This window comes from Anolis carolinensis, chromosome 2 (genome assembly GCF_035594765.1).
Source record: "Anolis carolinensis isolate JA03-04 chromosome 2, rAnoCar3.1.pri, whole genome shotgun sequence".
In the NCBI taxonomy this organism is placed as follows: Eukaryota; Metazoa; Chordata; class Lepidosauria; order Squamata; family Dactyloidae; genus Anolis; species Anolis carolinensis.
In genome coordinates this window covers 23,451,324-23,470,144 of record NC_085842.1, presented here as the reverse complement: position 1 = coordinate 23,470,144, position 18,821 = coordinate 23,451,324, and the positions used below count along the sequence as shown (strand labels likewise).

Below are 18,821 nucleotides of genomic sequence, written 5' to 3'. Positions count from 1 at the left end.
AAGGGGACTGGGAGGTCTCTTCTTCAAAGGACTGTGAGAAGTCAAAGTTGATTTAATGGCAGAAAATGACAACAAACATTTCCTTATTGGAGTATGTCATAAGCCTGAATAAAGGGCTCAAAGGGCTATGCCAGGTGCCAAGGACAAAACAAATGCGAAACCAGTTCTTTCAAAGGGAAACAACCCACAACAAGCCCATAGTTTATTTCATTATATTTCTATCTCTATGTCTTTCTGTTTATCCAGGCTCTCGTCTTCACTTCTCTCATCGCTCCTTTTCCATCTGGGAAAATCCAGTTTAGGTTTCAAGATTTCTGTGGGGAAAAATGGAACTCACCTTTTTTTGGAAACCCAGTTAACATTCCTATGTTGGTTGCAGCAAAAACAAGAGTCTACAGCACCATTGTTTGTATTATATTTTTTATAACATTTTAAACAAGTACAAGAAAAGTACTGACTACAAGTACAGCAAAAGTGGTAAATACTCAAAAATAGAAACAGCCAAAAAAAAAAAGGAACATTGTCAACTTCCAACAGATTCATTCTGGAGAACAGATTCATTCTGGAGACCTTATAAATGCCTTGAAAAGTGTTTTCTCTGGGAATCTCTATGGTTTACTCCCACAGGAATTTGGCCATAGAATCACACTGAAGAACCTGAAGATTCCTAGAAAGATTAACCCAAGTTGTGAATAATCAACATGCAAAGATGAACCCATCAAACATGGTGGGTTGAGTAAATCCCAATATTCAGCCATTCTAGGTCCAATGCTGTTTGGATGTGAAACCAAAGCATCATAGGTAGATCTCTCCTAAATCACTCAGAAAGGTGAAGAAATGGCAAAAGGGGAATAGAAGGGCTGTCCACTTACTACTGAATTATGGAATTATTGGCTAACAATTGGGTTGAGTCTTCCATTCTCTCTTTGATCTTGTTGTTATTGTTGCTGCGAGAGGAAGTCCTTGGCCAACCTATGAGTTGAGCATTGCACTGAGAAATGGCCTTATCATTCACACTCCAGCCTCCCAGTCAGTTTTTAGCTAAATATATACGAGGGCTATCAAGAAAGTAGGCTACGTTTTGGATTTTAAAAAGATCAAAGTATAGGATAAATCATTTACCATATGCAGCTGAAAGACACATCCCAAAACTACAATCTCATGTAATCCCTATTTAAATTTAGTCACGTGTCTTATAGATAAATGAGTTTGAAAAGTACTGCACCAGTAAATTTGCCGCCTCTCTCCTCTGTTTCCAACAATGGGGGCGTGGCTGGCAGCGCAGCGTTTTGGCTACGCTGCAGGAAGGGAGAAGGAGGAAGAGCCGAGGACACAGGCGGGGAATTTACTGGTGCAGTACTTTTCAAACTCATTTATCTATAAGAAACGTGGCTAAATTTAAATGGGGATTACATGAGATTGTAGTTTTGGGATGTGTCTTTCAGCTGCATATGGTAAATGATTTATCCTATACTTTGATCTTTTTAAAATCCAAAAGTAGCCTACTTTCTGGATAGCCCTCGTAAAACAATAGCAGACAAGTTCCACAAAAAGAAGCAACGGCCCCAGAACTATGGTGATAAAGCTCCTCTTGTGTCTCGGCTTGAGTGAGTCTTTGGACATGAGTCTTAGGGAGAGAGCACCAGTTGGACTTTTTTATTCACATAAAAGAAGGGGAGGATGGTCTCTCCAGAGAAAGAAGTTGGAGGGAATTCAAAGATGAGGGCTGCTGAGTCTGCATCGTTAAAGGCCACCCGACCCCCTTCATAGTTCAGACTCACTCGGATCCTCTTGGGCTTCTTGCTCAGAGTCAGCCACGGGAACTCATCTTTGTTGGAGGAGATGCTGTACTTTCCCACTTCCCAGATCCCAGCCTCAGGGCCACTGGGGATGAAGTCCTTTCTCTGCACAGACTTTCTGGCAACTCCCACAGACCATCTTTCCTTATCCCCCACAAAGACTTCCCAGAAATGCCTGCCTCCTGAGAATCCCTGCTTGCCCAGCACAAAATCATACACCTTGAATCTTTCAGGATTGTCAGGGAGATCTTGATGTTTCTCTCCCCACGTCACACGTCTTCGATCTTCAGAGAGGATGAGCCGAGGATGGGCTGTGTCTGGATCCAGAGTCACATGTGCTGTTGGTGGTGGAAGCAGATCAGGGGTGGAGAAAGAAAGGAAAAGGGACAGACAGATAGACAGAGAGATGTGAATTGCTGGAGAGTTGAGCTTCCATCTTTCATTGTTACAAAATGACAGGGAAATCCTACCTCATCCCCTCAGATCTCAACATGTTCTACAACAGCGTTTCTCAACTTGAAGGGTCAGCAACCCTGGGGGTGTCACAAGAGGGCTTCAAAAGAGTCTCTGAAGACCATCAGAAAACACATATTTCTGATGGACTTAGGTGACCCCTTTGACAGAGAAGTCTGAAGATCTCTTTGTCTGTCCTTTGGCCCATTTCTATCATTGGTTGGGTTCAAGGGACTCTTTAATTGTAGGTGATCTGTAAATCCCAGCAACTACAACTCCCAAATGTCAAGGTCTGTTTTCCCAAACTCCACCAGTGTTCACATTTGGGCATATTGAGTATTCATACCAAGTTTGGTCCAGATCCACCATTGTTTGAGTCCACAGGGCTCTCTGGATATAGTTGAACTACAACTCCCAAATTCAAGGTCAATGCCCACCAAACCCTTCCAGTATTTTCTGTTGGTCATGGGAGTTCTGTCTTCCAACTATGGTTCAATTCCATCATTGGTGGAGTTCAGAATGCTCTTTGGTTGTAGGTGAACTATAAATCCCAGCAACTACAACTCCCAAATGGCAAAATCAATCCCCCTCTAACCCCACCAGTATTCAAATCTGGGCATATCCAGTGAATGAAAACACATCCTGCATATCAGATATTTACATTACGATTCATAACAGTAGAAAATTACAGTAATGAAGTAGCAACGAAAATAATTTTATGGTTGGGGGTCACCACAACATGAGGAACTGTATTAACAGGTCACAGCATTAAGAAGATTGAGATCCACTGTTCTATGAGATGCCCTTCTCCTTAAGGAATAACATTTGAGCATATGGTAGTTGGACCATGACTCTGGGGACCAGGGTTAGGGTTAGGGTTAGTGTTAGTCTGATTGTGCTTCTTTTTTGACAGGTGATGGTTGGAGTTTTTATGAAGGTATCTATCTGTGTGTATAGGTTTTCTGTAAACTGTGTGGCCCAATTGTTGATTGGGTTTGCAGATGACCAGAACATCTAGAAATAGCCATTTTCCTTCCTTTTCTTTTTCCATGGTGAATTGGATGTTTGGGTGGATGCTGTTGAGGTGGTCCAGGAACTTGCTGAGTTCCTCTTCCCCATGGATCCAAATGGTGAAGGTGTCATCAACATATCTGAACCATACAGTTGGCTTTCCTGGCGCTGTTTCTAGGGCTTGTTTATCAAAGTGTTCCATATAGAAATTTGCTACTACTGGGTTGAGAGGGTTCCCCATGGCACAATCAAAGCCCTGACAGACCGTGCACAAAGAATCTGTGAACCTCACCTCCTCCAAGGTGAACTAAACCACCTAAACTGGGCTCTACAGGCCAATGGATACTTCACCATGGACATCAGAAGAGCTGCAAGGCCAAGAGCAAGCCAGGAGAGTAAAGACAAAGATCCACCCAGAGGAAAGGTGTTCTTACCATACATCAAGGGAACCACTGACCGCATAGGCAAACTGATGAAGAAGCACAACCTACAAACTATCTACAGACCCACAAAGAAAATCCAACAAATTCTACGGTCAGCGAAGGACAAGAGGGATCCTCTCTCCTCTGCAGAAGTCTACCGTATACCATGCAGCTGTGGACAAGTCTACTTAGGGACCACCAAACGCAGCATTGCCCAAGCATGAGTCAAAGAACATGAAAGGCACTGCAGACTAACTCAACCAGAGAAATCAGCCATAGCAGAGCACCTGTTGAACCAACCTGGATACAGCATATGATTTGAGAACACAGAAATGCTGGACCACTCTCACAACTATCATGTCAGACTACACAGAGAAGCCATTGAAATTCACAAGCATGTGGACAACTTCAACAGAAAGGAAGAAACCATGAAAATGAACAAAATATGGCTACCAGTATTAAAAAAACTCAAAAATCAGAACAGTAAATAAGAAGGAACACTCTGAAAACAGAGGAGTTCCAAACATGGGAACCAAGGGCAGCTAACGACTCTGAACAAAGGATGCTCCCAGGCAGGAAGCCAGGCTATTCAATACTAATTGAGGTAATTAACTACAACATTCACACTGCCTCCAACTGACAAAGAGTTCTTCTCTCACCCTGGACTTTCCACAGATATATATAAACCTTCCTTGCTTAGTTTCTCCATACCTCACAACCTCTGAGGATTCCTGCCATAGATGTGGGCGAAACGTCAGGAGAGAATACTTCTAGAACATGGCCATACAGTCCGGAAAACATACAACAACCCTGTGATACTGGCCATGAAAGCCTTCGACAACAAAATAGTTTTTGTTTACCTTTTTGCTGCTGAAGTCCAAACTCCAGAGAATCTAAAGAGAGAAGGAAAGAGAGAGACTTAGCAGAACATGGTGATTCTCAGAAATCCAGGAGGAAACAGCAAGAGATCCTTCACCCAAGAGACATGGTGTAATTTCCCCCACACAAAATTCTGCCTCATTTGGAAAAGATGGCATCGGAAAACCAACGTACATCATTGCATTGATTGGGAATGCACAGCTATGCATGGAATTCAATTGATGCATTATGTGCTGCAATGTGTGATGCATTGTCTCCACACAGGATATCAGTGGAAACCTTTGATATGCAGACAAAAAAGGTCTGTAAAGTGGCCGCTCAGAAGGGGCTACTCTTCCTTAGTTCACACTGGAAGGAGAGAAAGGATGGGTTTTGGGAAATCTTCCTCTGCCTCTCACTAAACATGTCTCAATGCATCAGGAGTTAAGAGAGCTAAAAGAGAAATGTGAGCCACCTCTCAGATTGTGCTGAAGACCAATTGATTTGATTATTCATGGATTTATTAAAATGTTCTCTCTCGAAATCTCAAAGTCAATTGTGACGCAGCTGTCACCTTCCACCACAGGTTGACCATAAAGTCATACTGGAGGACCTAGGGATGCCTCAGGAAACACTTCTCCAGGAATCTCTAGGTCAGTGGTTCTCAACTTGTGGTCCCCAGATGTTTTGGGCTTCAACTCCCAGAAATCCTAACAGCTGGTAATCTGGCTGGGATTTCTGGGAGTTGTAGGCCAAAAATATCTGGGAGCCCTAGATTGAGAACCACTGTTCTAGGTCCTCTATTATGAATGTATGGTCTATGTCCAGTAGATGTTGACTATAGATCCTCACAGGATGACCTAGAGATTCCTAGTGAAACGTTCTCTCCAAATTGCCATGATATTTTTTTAAGGCTTCCTCTGACGTTAAGTCCAGTCATGTCTGACTCTGGGGGTTGGTGCTCATCTCCATTTCTAAGCCGAAGAGCCTGCGTTGTCCATAGACACCTCCAAGGTCATGTGGCCGGCATGACTGCATGGAGCGCCGTTACTTTCCTGCCGAAGCGGTACCTATTGATCTACTCACATTTTGCATGTTTTCGAACTGCTAGGTTGGCAGGAGCTGGAGCTAACAGTGGGCGCTCAAGCCGCTCCCGGGATTTGAACCTGGCACCTTTCGGTCTGCAAGTTCAGAAGCTCAGCGTTTTAACGCACTTCGCCACCGGGGCTCCCCAAAGGCTTTGGTTTTGAAGGTCAAACTATTTCTTTATATACCTCTTTGAGGATTAGGCTCACATTAGCCTTGCTTTGGGACAAGAAAAATATGTCGATTTCTTAAAGGATCTAGCTGAGCCACCCCAAAATATTTATTTATACACATGGTTTGAAATGGTGTTAACTTTCTTGGTCTGTTTTTGCTTTATCAACCTTTTCATGTATTTTTAGTGTATCTGAGGCTTTTCCTTTCCCCTTTCAGACCAAGGTCGCACCTCACTGAAAATCCTTGCAGACATTCTCTGTTACCTCTGAATTGCTTCATGACACCTTCCAGAAAGGGGTTTATGTCACAGACATCCCAGATCTTCCATTTCAGAGCAGGAGGAAACGCTGCAGGAGCCTCAAATGTCTCCTTATCCTCACACCTGGAAGAGAAAGACTAATATCACAGGATTGGACACCACTTTCACTGCCTTGGCTAAATGCTATGCAACCATGGGAGTTGTTGTCGTATAACAGGTAACCTCAAATTGTGGCCCTCCAGCTTTTTTGGCCTCCAACTTCCAGGATTCATGACATGGCTAGGGCTTCAGGGAGTTGGAGGCCCAAACAGCTGGAGGGCTGCAATTTAAGGATGCCTGTCTAGGACACGGAACAATGGCTTCAAACTACAGGAAAGGAGATTCCACCTGAACATCAGGAAGAACTTCCTCACTGTGAGGGCTGTTCAACAGTGGAACTCTCTCCCCCGGGCTGTGGTGGAGGCTCCTTCCTTGGAGGCTTTTAAGCAGAGGCTGGATGGCCATCTGTCGGGGGTGCTTTGAATGCGATTTCCTGCTTCTTGGCAGGGGGTTGGACTGGATGGCCCATGAGGTCTCTTCCAACTCTACTATTCTATGATTCTATGATTCTATGATTATAAAAATGATTATCAACCCTGGTGGTTAATAGGGTGACAGATGTGGCAGCCAAATTACATGCGTATTTATGGTACGAAAAAGAAAAGATCAATAAAGATTTTAATAGGCGAGTGTGGTAGACAGATGTATTTCTATTGTATGTATGTTGTATCCTGGCAAGAGCCAGACAATTCTGAGCATGAAGGGTTTCAAAATGAAGTGCCTGAATGTGTTCAGGGAGATTCTGTGAGCATTCAGGAAGATTTGCAAGACAGGTCAGCTTGACCCAGCTGATGCTATGTAGTCCGGGGAAAGCGAAATTGAAGTTTCCCTGGAGAAAAGGCCTTGGGAAGATAGGGAAGGCAAAGAGGTCACCAGGAAGTGTAGATTAGATCTTAGAATGTAAGGCATGGAAAAGAGACAAACCAGGACTTCCCAGTGCCTTCAAGATAAGGCTGTCAAATCCAAGTGCCTCTGACATGACTTTATGGGAGCCTAGATGGGTTTAAATTAGGTATTCGGTTCCCAGAATTACAGAAAAAACAACTTTGCTAAAGGAGAAACAGTCTACTGTTCATGTTACCAAGTTCTCAAGTCCATCGGTTTTGTATTGTCAAGATTCTTGTCCCATGTTCCTGGCTTTGTTTATGAATAGCTGGGAAGAGCTTTGCCTGGAAGAGGTTCCTGTGTTCATGTTCCTGAAATTACCTTTGATTATTTCTATGTTTTACTTGGCTTTCTTGAAATACTTTTATTGTGCTCTTTCTCATTTTGTATATTGCTGGTTATTTCCTGATTGCTACTTTTGGATATAACCCTTTCCCCCCCCCCCCCTTTTATCATCTTTATTCAATAAACTCTTTTATAAATTGGACTTTTGGCCTTTGGTGTGGTGCTGGGTGAGAGGTGTCTCAGAGCTCGGGTACAACAGTGTATTTGATGTACAGTGTTCCCTTGCTACTTCTCGGTTTACTTTTCGCTCCCTCACTGTTTTGCTGGGGTTTTTTGTGATCCAAGGCACTCTCAGAATGCCTTGGACCTTAATGCTATCCAATCAAAAGTGGTGTCTATCTATCAAACTAACCAATTAAACAACATAAAGCAACTCACAGAGGACTAGGCCACGGCGGCACCTGCACATGTGCACATGCACTCTTGCCCCGCCACCTCTTCCGGGAAGGCTTCACTGGCCTGGGAGTTGCAGGTTTACAGCCTTCTCTGCCAAATTGCTGCCCGCCTCACCAAACTACAGTGCAAAATGGGCTTGCGAAGGAGAGAAAGGCCACCTAACTACTAAATATAAGGTTGTAAGGTAAAGGTTTTCCCCTTACGTTAAGTCAAGTCGTGACCGACTCTGGGGGTTGGTGCTCATCTCCATTTCTAAGCCGAAGAGCCGCCGTTATCCATAGACACCTCCAAGGTCATGTGGCCGGCATGACTGCATGGAGCGCCATTACCTTCATGCCAGAGCGGTACCTATTGATCTACTCACATTGGCATGTTTTCAAACTGCTAGGTTGGCAGGAGCTGGGGCTAACAGCGGGCGCTCATTCTGCTCCCGGGATTTGAACCTGGGACCTTTCAGTCTGCAAATTCAGCAGCTCAGCGCTTTAACACACTGTGCCACCACCAGGGGCCCAAATATGAGGTATAAATATTAAAATAAATATAGTGTCACTACTTCGCGGATTTTCACTTATTGCGGGTGGTCCTGTAACGTAACCCCAGCGAAAAGTGAGGGAACACTGTATTTCCTTTATTTTCTGTATGTCACATTTACACAATAAAAACAAAAACAAAAACAAAGGAATGATGATCTAGGGTTAACAAATACTTTCAAAGGTCTGGACATTACTGGAAGATCCAGATCTTTGCAGGTATGGAGGCCATTTGTGATCCCAGGAGGCAGTCCCCACAGCTTTCCTTCACTGCCACTCTCTCCTCCCTATCACCTGTTTAGCCCTAAAAAATAGATGAAAGGTCTTGGTACAGAAGGATGAGGTTTGTCTTTGATCTCTGACACTTGAGAATGGTTCCACGGAGGTTTGGAGAGGGGAGGGGGATGATAACTACCATGCCCACTCATGATGATCATGAATCAACATGGATGGGGATCTGGCCACACACACACCACCAGTTGGGGGGATTTTGCCCCTTGTCTGGCTCTCAATTGCAAGTGGAATTGGCATTTTAAATGGTGATTCTCTTCATTTTGAGCAGTGTGGAAGGGCCCTGAGACAGGAGAGTCATTTACTTCATTGCACATTTGAGTTTTGTGGGAGATTAACTTACCCCTGTAAGAAGCACCTGATATCCTGTAAATGAGGGGAAAAAGAAATCAGGACAGGCATTTCTAATAAACTGAAATAGTTGAAGCAAGCCTAGGACAATGAAACAATTCTCCCTCCACAAACTACAGAGACAAATCCATCTACACTGCCAAATAATGCAATGTAGGCTCATATAATCCAGTTAAATGCAGTTAGACTACACTATATGACTCTACATTGACCATATTACACAGATTCAAATGACAAGGCTTCAAGTTCCAGGATATTGGACAACTTGGATGCTTTACATTCACACACTTCAGAATCGCATGCTTTAGGCATCATTAGTGTGGCGTGAGGTCCTAGGCTGTGTAATCCTAGAGTTGGAAGGGACCCCCAAGGGTCATCCAGTCCAACCCTTTTAATGCAGGGAAGACACCATCTGATCCCTCCCAACAGATGGTCATCCATCCATAGATAACACAGATAGACTGTATTCTATGGTATATCTATCATAGGATCCCAGAGTGGGAAGGGACCCCCAGGCGGACATCCAGACCAGCTCTTGATGCAGGGAAGACACTTTCCAATCCCTCCTGACAGATGGCCATCCATCCATAGATATCATAGAGAGATGTGTATATATGATTATTGGTTTTTGTTATTGTTCTTTGATGTTTCATATTTTATTTTATCATTGTTTCATCTGATTGTATCATCTGATTTTTCTGTAAGCCGCCCCGAGTCCCCTTTGGGAGATAGAGGCGGGATATAAATAAACTTATTATTATTATTATTATTATTATTATTATTATTATTATTATTATTATTATTATTATTAGTTACAGCTTCCCCCAATGTCCTGGTGCCAAAAAGCGATCAGCAGCAGAAGTCAATTGAAACATATTATTACACAAACTCCTTATTCCACTACAATTGCATTATTATTGAGGTCAGAAATCTAGTGGGTTGAACACCTTCAATATCACACACGTTTTGAATTGAGCATTTGGGCTAATTAATGGTTTCATGACGGTACTTCCTCGTGCCCTCAAAACCCCATTTTCTTCCCCTAAAATGGAAAATGAAAGGAAAATGCCAGTATGGTACTAGCACGAGAGAATGGCAAGAGGAAAATAATCCCACACCCTGTTGTCATGTTACTGCCAGCATGTCCAAACAGAAGTGGAAGGAACCCATCACACCTGAGGCAGTCTAAACACTAAAGTCACTTTGAATAATATTGTGTGTCCTGAACCATTGGAAAGCTGAGGTGTCACTGTGTCTGCCATCCATGGGGACAATTTTGTCCTTACCTGGAGAAGTTCACTTGCTGGCTGATGATGCGTCTCCTCCATCTCTTGGATGAGTTTCGAGAGAGAGGAGAGTTCTTCAGAGAGTCTGGCCAGATGTTCCTCCCATTTTGCAGAAATCTCATTCTGTACCTTCTCAATTTTTGTCAGCAGGTGCCTCTCTTGTTCCTCTAGAAAATGATGCATGTGCATGAATGCAGCCACAGTCTTCTCCTTCGCTCTTTGGGTTCTCTCCTAGAATAAAGGAAAAGAGAAACAGGAGCGAGAGGCAAGAAGAAACTACATTTGGACTGAATTCTCTGAATTCCCTTGAGAAAAGACTTGTGTGTCTTCACATAGAAAATGTCAATATCTACTGTGTTTCCCCGAAAATAAGACAGTGTCTTATATTAATTTTTGCTCCCAAAGATGTGCTAGGTCTTATTTTCAGGGGATGTCTTATTTTTCTATGAAGAAGAATTCACATTTATTATTGAACAAAAATGAACATTTATTATATACTGTACAGTAGTTGTCATCACAAACCAACATAACCAGACAAATTGTGAATCCTATCAACAATTTCTTGTTACCACCATTATTTCCATGTACATTTACCAATCCTGCATGCTCTGGTGTTCTGTTTGGCAGGGGCTAGGCATGCTTCCAAACAAAAACTTTGCTAGGTCTTACTTTCGGGGGAGGCCTTATATTTAGCGATTCAGCAAAACTTCTACTAGGTCTTATTTTTCGGGGATGTCTTATTTTCGGGGAAACAGGGTAATCGTAAGAAAGCTTTGTGAAGACTTTCAAGGGCCCAACACTTTTTGGGCTTGTATCAAAATATTTTCTGTAGGTTATTAGATCTTTCCCAGTGAAGTATATTTTTGATAAAAGAATGTCTGTGCTGCATATCCTGTTTATCCAGATATGCATTCATGGCTGTAATAGTGTTCTACGTACGAGCAAATCTTGGCTTTCCCATGCTGCATCTACTTTGTAGGCCAGAATTTTCCCTTTCTTCATTTTCAGAGTCTGCAGCAACTTCCAAATCTGATCCTGAAAGGAAAAGCAAAGTCCTTGTTCATTTCTTTAGTTCACCGTTTGGAATAGTTTTAGATAAGGATTTAGAGATTATGTGAACAACCACGCTAATTTGTTTACTAATTTTCCAGGAGCAGTCTCTATTTGCATCCCTTTCTTTTTTGATCAATACCCTTCCAAGATTTCCATCACCCAATAAAGAGCCCTTCTAGGCAAAATAAACTGTGTCTGAAAGTCCTATTTTAATGTGTTGTCAAAGGCTTTCATGGCCGTAATCACAGGGTTGTTGTATGTTTTCTGGGCTGTATGGCCATGTTCCAGAAGCATTCTCTCCTGACGTTTCACCCATATCTATGGCAGGCATCCTCAGAGGTTGTGAGGATGTCTGCCATAGATGTGGGTGAAACGTCAGGAGAGAATACTTCTGGAACATGGCCATACAGCCCGGAAAACATACAACAACCCAGGCCTATCTTATCTTCCTGTACCAATCAATTTTGTTTTGGAAATCCATAGGACAGATGCATTATCTCATTATTATTAGAGGCATTACGGAATGTTGCAACTGGTCACCTTGATTAGCATTGAATAGCCTTGCAGTTTCAAAGCCTGCCTGTAATTATGCTATGATTCAAGGATCCCCTAGTAATTTGTTTATATATTATTCTGAATGTATTATACAGTGTAAAATACTTTCTTCCTGTGATCTTTTCTTGGCTCTCTTGAAATGCTTTTACTGAACTCTCACTCATTTTGTATATTTCTGGTTATTTCCTGATTGCTACTTTTGGATATAACCCTTTTACCCTTTTATAATCTTTATTCAATAAACTCTTTACTACTCGGACTATTGGCCTTTGGTGTGGTGCTGGGTGAGAGGTGTTTCAGGGCCAGGGTGCAACAAGCTGCGAGAATGAAAAAAGATGTGATGTTTTAAAACTAATTTAACTACGGTACTTTGCAATACATTTTCAACAATGGAATTTAAATCCAACAAATTGAAAATTAAACAGAGTATAATAACAAATAATCCCATAATATTCCCTCTCGGGAACTTCCCCAACCCCGACCTGCTAAATCTAACAAACTCTTTCCTCCTATTTTAAAGAAAATAATAGAAAACACAACTGACTTCTCCCACTTCTAATAAATGTAGCTATTGAATTGTTGTAATATATTTCTCTTCTACTTAGTTGCATCATCTTCTGCTAAACATAAACACATATATTTCAAATTAATACACAGTCAAGAGTAATATTAATAAATAACAATTTTGCCTAAAATCCAGTTTTTGCAATTTCCTATTTTATTCATTGCCTCAACATTCATCACTACGTTTTTCCCAGTACTCTTGTTTTACACCAGGCCATCAATTAAATAAAAAATTATCTATTTAACATGTTTCGCCCATGTAAATAGTCTCTCATACAATCCCGTGGGATCATAGGATCAAAGAATCATAGAGTTGGAAGAAACCACATGGGCCATCTAGTCCAAACCCTTGCCATGTAGGAAAAGCACAATCAAAGCACCCACAACAGATGGCCATCTTTCTAAAAAGCCTTCACCACACTCTGAGGCAGAGAGTTCCACTGTTGAGCAGCTCTCACAATCAGGAAGTTCTTCCTATTGTTCAAGTGGAATATCCTTTCTTGAAGTTTGAACCGAAACTTTGTGTTTGAACACAGCTTGCCCAACTCAAAGGTCTTTTCTCCTTTGTTGTCTTATAGTATTTTTTCCTCAATATGACGGTAGGTTTATAATTGCTCCCCTTGATCAGTCACATCCACATAAACATCTTCAGTGTTTCGAGCTGTTTGTGAAAATCAATTCATTTTTTTTTACTCCAGTTCTGTTATTTTGTTGTTATTTTTGTTGCTTCTTCCTTTGGTTTGGGTTGTTTTCCTTAGCCAATTTACTCAACGGTGACTCCTTTATCTTGTTTGAACTGTTTGGTCTGAAGAATCTGTTTTGCGACATCTAGAAAGCTGCAAAATTTCCATCGCTGATCTAAAAGACTGATGCCCAATTTATCATTTACATTTATCTCGATAATACCATTTTACATACATATATATATATATATATATATATATATATATATATATATATATATACACACATATACATATACATATACATATATCTGCAAAATATTGCAGAATTTTCCAAATATTGTTCCATTACATCATTAACAAAAATGTTTATACTTTTAAAAATTATTGCTTAGATTGCTTAGATTCTATTATAACTTTTATAGAAGTACACTTTAATATGCGTATTTGTAGTGTTTTTGCAGTGCTTCTGTGTTTTAATTGTTCTGTAACCAACCCTGAGCCATGAGGAGAGGCTAGTAAGAAATAAAATTATTATTATTTGATACACAAGAAGATTAGTACACAGCACATTGCTGGCTGTTGTATTGGATCACACACTGGACACCTCCCAAGTGTCTAGGACTGTGTGATGTATCGGCAAATAATGCATGCAGATCCAAGTAGGGTGGCCTTCTGCAGCTGACAGATGGTGATTTTGTCAGCGCCAACTGTATTTAAGTGCAGGCCAAGGTCTTTAGGCACTGCACCCAGTGTGCCAATCACCACTGGGACCACCTTGACTGGCTTGTGCCAGAGTCTTTGCAGTTCGATCTTTAAATCCTCATATCGTGTCAGCTTTTCTAGTGGCTTTTCGTCAATTCTGCTGTCACCTGTGATTGCAACATCGACGATCTATACTTTGTTTTTTAACAAAATGGTGAGGTTAGGAATATTGTGCTCCATAACTCTGTCAATCTGAATTCAGAATTCCCAGAGAGTTTGACGTTTTCCTTTTGTGTAACTTTTTCGGGCTTGTGATCCCACCAGTTCTTTATCACAGGCAGATGGCATTTGTGACACAAGTTCCAATTGATCATTTGAGCAATGGTATCCTGCCTCTGCTTGTAGTCTGCACGATCTTCTTGCAGCAGCTGAGGATGTGATCTATCATTTCGTTTGCTTCTTTGTAGAGTTCTATACTTGGGATCTGTCGTTGACTTATTCAATTCTGGCTCTGATGGAATTTGTCCTAATTGCTTGTTCTTGGACTGCAAGAATCAGACCCTCCATCTCCGTTTTCAAACTTCCATTTGTGAGCCACATCCATGTTTTTCCCTTGTCAATTTTGCTCTCAATTTTTCCCAGGAACTGTCCATGGAGAGCCTTCTTTTGCCAGTTTTCTCTTCTTCTCTGCATTGTATTTGTACGGAAATCTCTCTTTGTCTTTTGCACTTTAAGCAGTTTTCTACTATTGACTTCCATCAATGTTGGTTCTTGATTGTCTTTCACATAATCTGCCAGTGCATGTTTCTCTTATTCTACTGTTTGTCTCACTTACAGAAGTCCTCTGCCTCTTGATTTTCTGGGCCGGTAAAATATGTCGACATCACTGCATGATGATGATGATGATGAAGATTATTATTATTATTATTATTATTATTATTATTATTATTATTATTGACACAACGATGTTGTATGACACAGCAAACAAGATAGATATGATGGATTTCATATCACAAAATCACAAGTCGAACACTTCCCAAGTGTCTAGGACTGTGCGATGTATTTTCGGATGATGCGTGCAGATCCCAGCAGGGTGGCCTTTTGCAGTTGGCAGATCGTAATTTTGTCAATGTCTATTGTTTCCAAATGCCGGCTGAGATCTTTTGGCACGGCACCCAGTGTGCCCATCACCACTGGGACCACCTGCACTGGTTTCTGCCAGAGTCTTTGAAGTTCAATCTTGAGGTCCTGATAGCGGCTGAGTTTTTCCTGTTGTTTTTCATCAATGCGACTGTCACTTGGGATGGCGACATCAATTATCCAAACCTTGTTCTTTTCCACAACTGTGATATCTGGTGTGTTGTGTTCCAGAACTTTGTCAGTCTGGATTCGGAAGTCCCACAGTATCTTTGTGTGTTCATTTTCCACAACCTTTGCTGGTTTGTGATCCCACCAGTTCTTTGCTGCTGGCAGGTGGTACTTGATGCATAAGTTCCAATGGATCATTTGGGCCACACAGTTATGCCTCTGTTTGTAGTCTGTCTGTGCAATTTTCTTACAGCAGCTGAGGAGATGATCAATGGTTTCATCAGCTTCCTTGCACAGTCTGCATTTTGGGTCATCAGCTGATTTTTCAATCTTGGCCTTAATTGCCTTTGTTCTGATGGCTTGCTCCTGGGCTGCAAGGATCAGGCCTTCTGTCTCCTTCTTCAGGATCCCATTCGTGAGCCAGAGCCAGGTCTTCTCCTTGTCAGCTTTTCCTTCAATTTTGTCAAGGAACTTTCCATGCAATTATTATTATTATTATTATTATTATTATTATTATTATTATTATTATATTCTTAAAAATCGTGCTTAAGTCTAGTTGCCATTCCAGGACTCACCCTCTGCTCTGCTCTCATTTGTATCCAACATCTTGCTAGAAGCAAGGATGCTATATTAAAACTTGCTTAACCTAACAAATTAGGGGACAAATCCACGATTTCACCTGGATCTGGGAGCATAGAATCATAAAGTTGCATAGGATCCTAAGGGCTATCTAATCCAACTCCGTGCTGAATAAAGGCTGATTGTCTATCTCTTGGAAGTGCTTTGATTTTGTATCCCTGTATGGACAGGGATACAAAATCAAAGCACTCCCAAGAGATGGACAATCAGCCTTTATTTAGAATCTACTAAAGAAAAAGCTTCATGACACCCTGAGGCAGAAGTAGGCTAACCCCCCCCCCCCCCCCAGTTTTTCTGTAGTTTTCCTGAAGGTTAAATCTGTTGCTGAATGTCTAAAGATTTATATAAACTGTAGGATTGATGCAGTTTGACAACACGTTAACTGACATGATTAAATACTCTGGACTCCTAGGATTTGTAGTTTGGTGATGCACCAACACTCTTTGGTAGAAAAGACTAGAGGTTTTGTAAAACAACTAAAACTGTAGTTCATTACAGTACAGCTAAAGTGGTATCAAAATCTGTTCATTCTACTGTGTAGATTGGAGCCCCCAGATGGCGTAGTGGACTAAGTGACTTGAAGGTTGGGTTGCTGACCTGAAAGCTGCCAGGTTCGAATCCCACCCGGGGAGAGTACGGATGAGCTCCCTCTATCAGCTCCAGCTCCATGCGGGGACATGAGAGAAGCCTCCCACAAGGATGGTAAAAACATCAAAACATCCGGGCGTCCCCTGGGCAACGTCCTTGCAGACGGCCAATTCTCTCACTCCAGAAGCGACTCAAGTTGCTCCTGACACGAAGAAAAAAAAACTGTGTAGATGCACCCTGTCTCTGAAAATCTCATGGTCTAATGAAATATTGAACAGACCCTGCCAGACACACCCTGTACCTTGTACTTTTTTGACACCTTGTCCAGAGGGATTACCTGGTGGTTTTCGTGCTCCTTCAACCAGTCACACTCCGCACAGTTGGATGCATTGTGGTCCTTGGAGTAGGGCTTCAGGGGTTCCTGGTGTCTCTGGCAGATTTGCTCCTTTTCCTTGACAGAATATCCAGAGGCCATGGCTGTGGTAGCTGCTTCTCCAGGAGAGAGACAAGACAGAGTTGATGACCTTCCTTTTGTTTATTCAGAATTCAGGAAAGCACCTGCTGACTCCGCCTCTGGTCCTGCAGGATATGAGCCCTCAAGATACCTGTGATTTTAAGAACCTTTCCCTTACTCTGCCTTCCTGGGCTTTATGCAACTGGTTCTCTAAGGTATATGGAGTACATAATTCACTTACAATTCACTTGGTAATAAAAAGCTTCCCTGGCTCCCAGTTTATTTCCAGTTACAACTCAAAGGGCTGGTCATGATCTATAAAGCCCTAAAGAACTCCCAATAGGAATTTGGCAGATCTTTCAAATTGACAGAGGAAAGTTTCCTCATGGCCGCACCACCATCTATACCAGTGGTTCCCACCCAGTGGTCCATGGACCATAGAATCATAGAATAGTAGAGTTGGAAGAGACCTCATGGGCCATCCAATCCAACCCCCTGCCAAGAAGCGGGAAATCACATTCAAAGCACCCCCGACAGATGGCCATCCAGCCTCTGCTTAAAAGCCTCCAAAGAAGGAGCCTCCACCACAGTCCAGGGCAGAGAGTTCCACTGCTGAACAGCTCTCACAGTCAGGAAATTCTTCCTGATGTTCAGGTGGAATCTCCTTTCCTGTAGTTTGAAGCCATTGTTCCATGTCCTAGTCTCCAGGGCAGCAGATAACAAGCTTGCTCCCTCCTCCCTATGACTTCCCCTCACATATTTGTACATGGCTATCATGTCTCCTCTCAGCCTTCTCTTCTGCAGGCTAAACATGCCCAGTTCTTTCAGCCGCTCCTCATAGGGCTTGTTCTCCAGACCTTTGATCATTTTAGTCACCCTCCTCTGGACACATTCCAGCTTGTCAACATCTCCCTTCAATTGCGGTGCCCAGAATTGGACACAGTGTGATTCCAGGTGTGGTCTGACCAAGGCAGAATAGAGGGGGAGCATGACTTCCCTGGATCTAGGCACTAGACTGTTATTGATGCAGGCCAAAATCCCGTTGGCTTTTTTAGCAGCCGCATCACATTGTTGGCTCATGTTTAACTTGTTGTCCACAAGGACTCCAAGATCTTTTTCACAGGTACTGCTGTCGATCCAAGCGTCCACAAGAGATCCGCAAGAACTAAAACATGGTCTGCAAGACTCCTTCCTTGGAGGCTTTTAAGCAGAGGCTGGGTGGCTCTGGGTGCTTTGACTGTGCTTTTCCTGCATTGCCCATGTGGTGTCCTCCAGTTCTAGGATTCCTCCTTAGCATAAGGTTCTTTCCTGGGAAGATGGACTGCCCTTCCCTACCACACACTTTTTCTGGGGTGAAGTCACAAGGTCCTTCCAGGTCCAGGCAGCGAGACCCTTCCTCAGAGGGTGGTGGGCTTCCCTTTCCCAGGGAAGGCAGACCCTGCAGAATGGTGATGGCAGCCTGGCTGCTACTCCCCTTCGCCATCCTCTTCAGAGTCCCGGCTGTGGAAGTGGCATTGGGCCTCCTGCAGAACACAGAGTTCACCTTCCTGCTCCCAGCAGTACACCACGAATGCTTCTATTTTTTTTTTTACTACATTTATATACTGCGTTTCTCCCCCTAAGTGAACTCAAAGCAGTTTCCAACATTATAAAGACAAAATCCAATGCCATACATGCATGTGAAAACCAAAAGGTAATGGCAAGACAATAACATATAATTATAAATTAACCTAACCAAATTAAAACATTGACATAAAATAATGTTTAGACATAAAGCACACAATTATTTATTTATTAATTATTTATTTATTTGCCCCATTTATATCCCGCCTTTCTCACCCCAAAGGGGACTCAAGGTGGCTTACACATGGCACAATTCGATGCCCCAAAACACATATAAAATCAAAGCTTAAAATATTAAACATTTAATATAATAATAATAATAATAATAATAATAATAATAATAATAATAATAATAACTTTATTCTTATTCCCCGCCCCATCTCCCCAAAGGGACCCGGGGCGGC

The 18,821-nt window shown here is 42.2% G+C and overlaps 1 protein-coding gene and 1 long non-coding RNA gene across 2 annotated transcripts; both read right to left on the bottom strand.

The window, feature by feature from the left end:
* Positions 1 to 403: 403 nt before the first annotated feature.
* On the bottom strand, positions 404 to 6,802 carry LOC134297067 (vespryn-like). The gene is made up of 3 exons (XM_062973670.1): positions 6,067 to 6,802; positions 4,546 to 4,578; positions 404 to 2,137 (listed from the first exon to the last, which is right to left on the bottom strand). The coding sequence occupies exons 1-3, from the start codon at positions 6,080 to 6,082 to the stop codon at positions 1,629 to 1,631; spliced, it is 558 nt and encodes a 185-aa protein (XP_062829740.1). The 5' UTR covers positions 6,083 to 6,802; the 3' UTR covers positions 404 to 1,628.
* Positions 6,803 to 8,947: 2,145 nt separating this feature from the next.
* LOC103278128 (tripartite motif-containing protein 26) lies at positions 8,948 to 16,985 on the bottom strand. Its single transcript, XR_001730049.2, has 4 exons — positions 16,678 to 16,985; positions 11,185 to 11,280; positions 10,246 to 10,476; positions 8,948 to 8,974 (listed from the first exon to the last, which is right to left on the bottom strand). It is a non-coding gene; the product is annotated as a tripartite motif-containing protein 26 (long non-coding RNA).
* Positions 16,986 to 18,821: the final 1,836 nt, after the last annotated feature.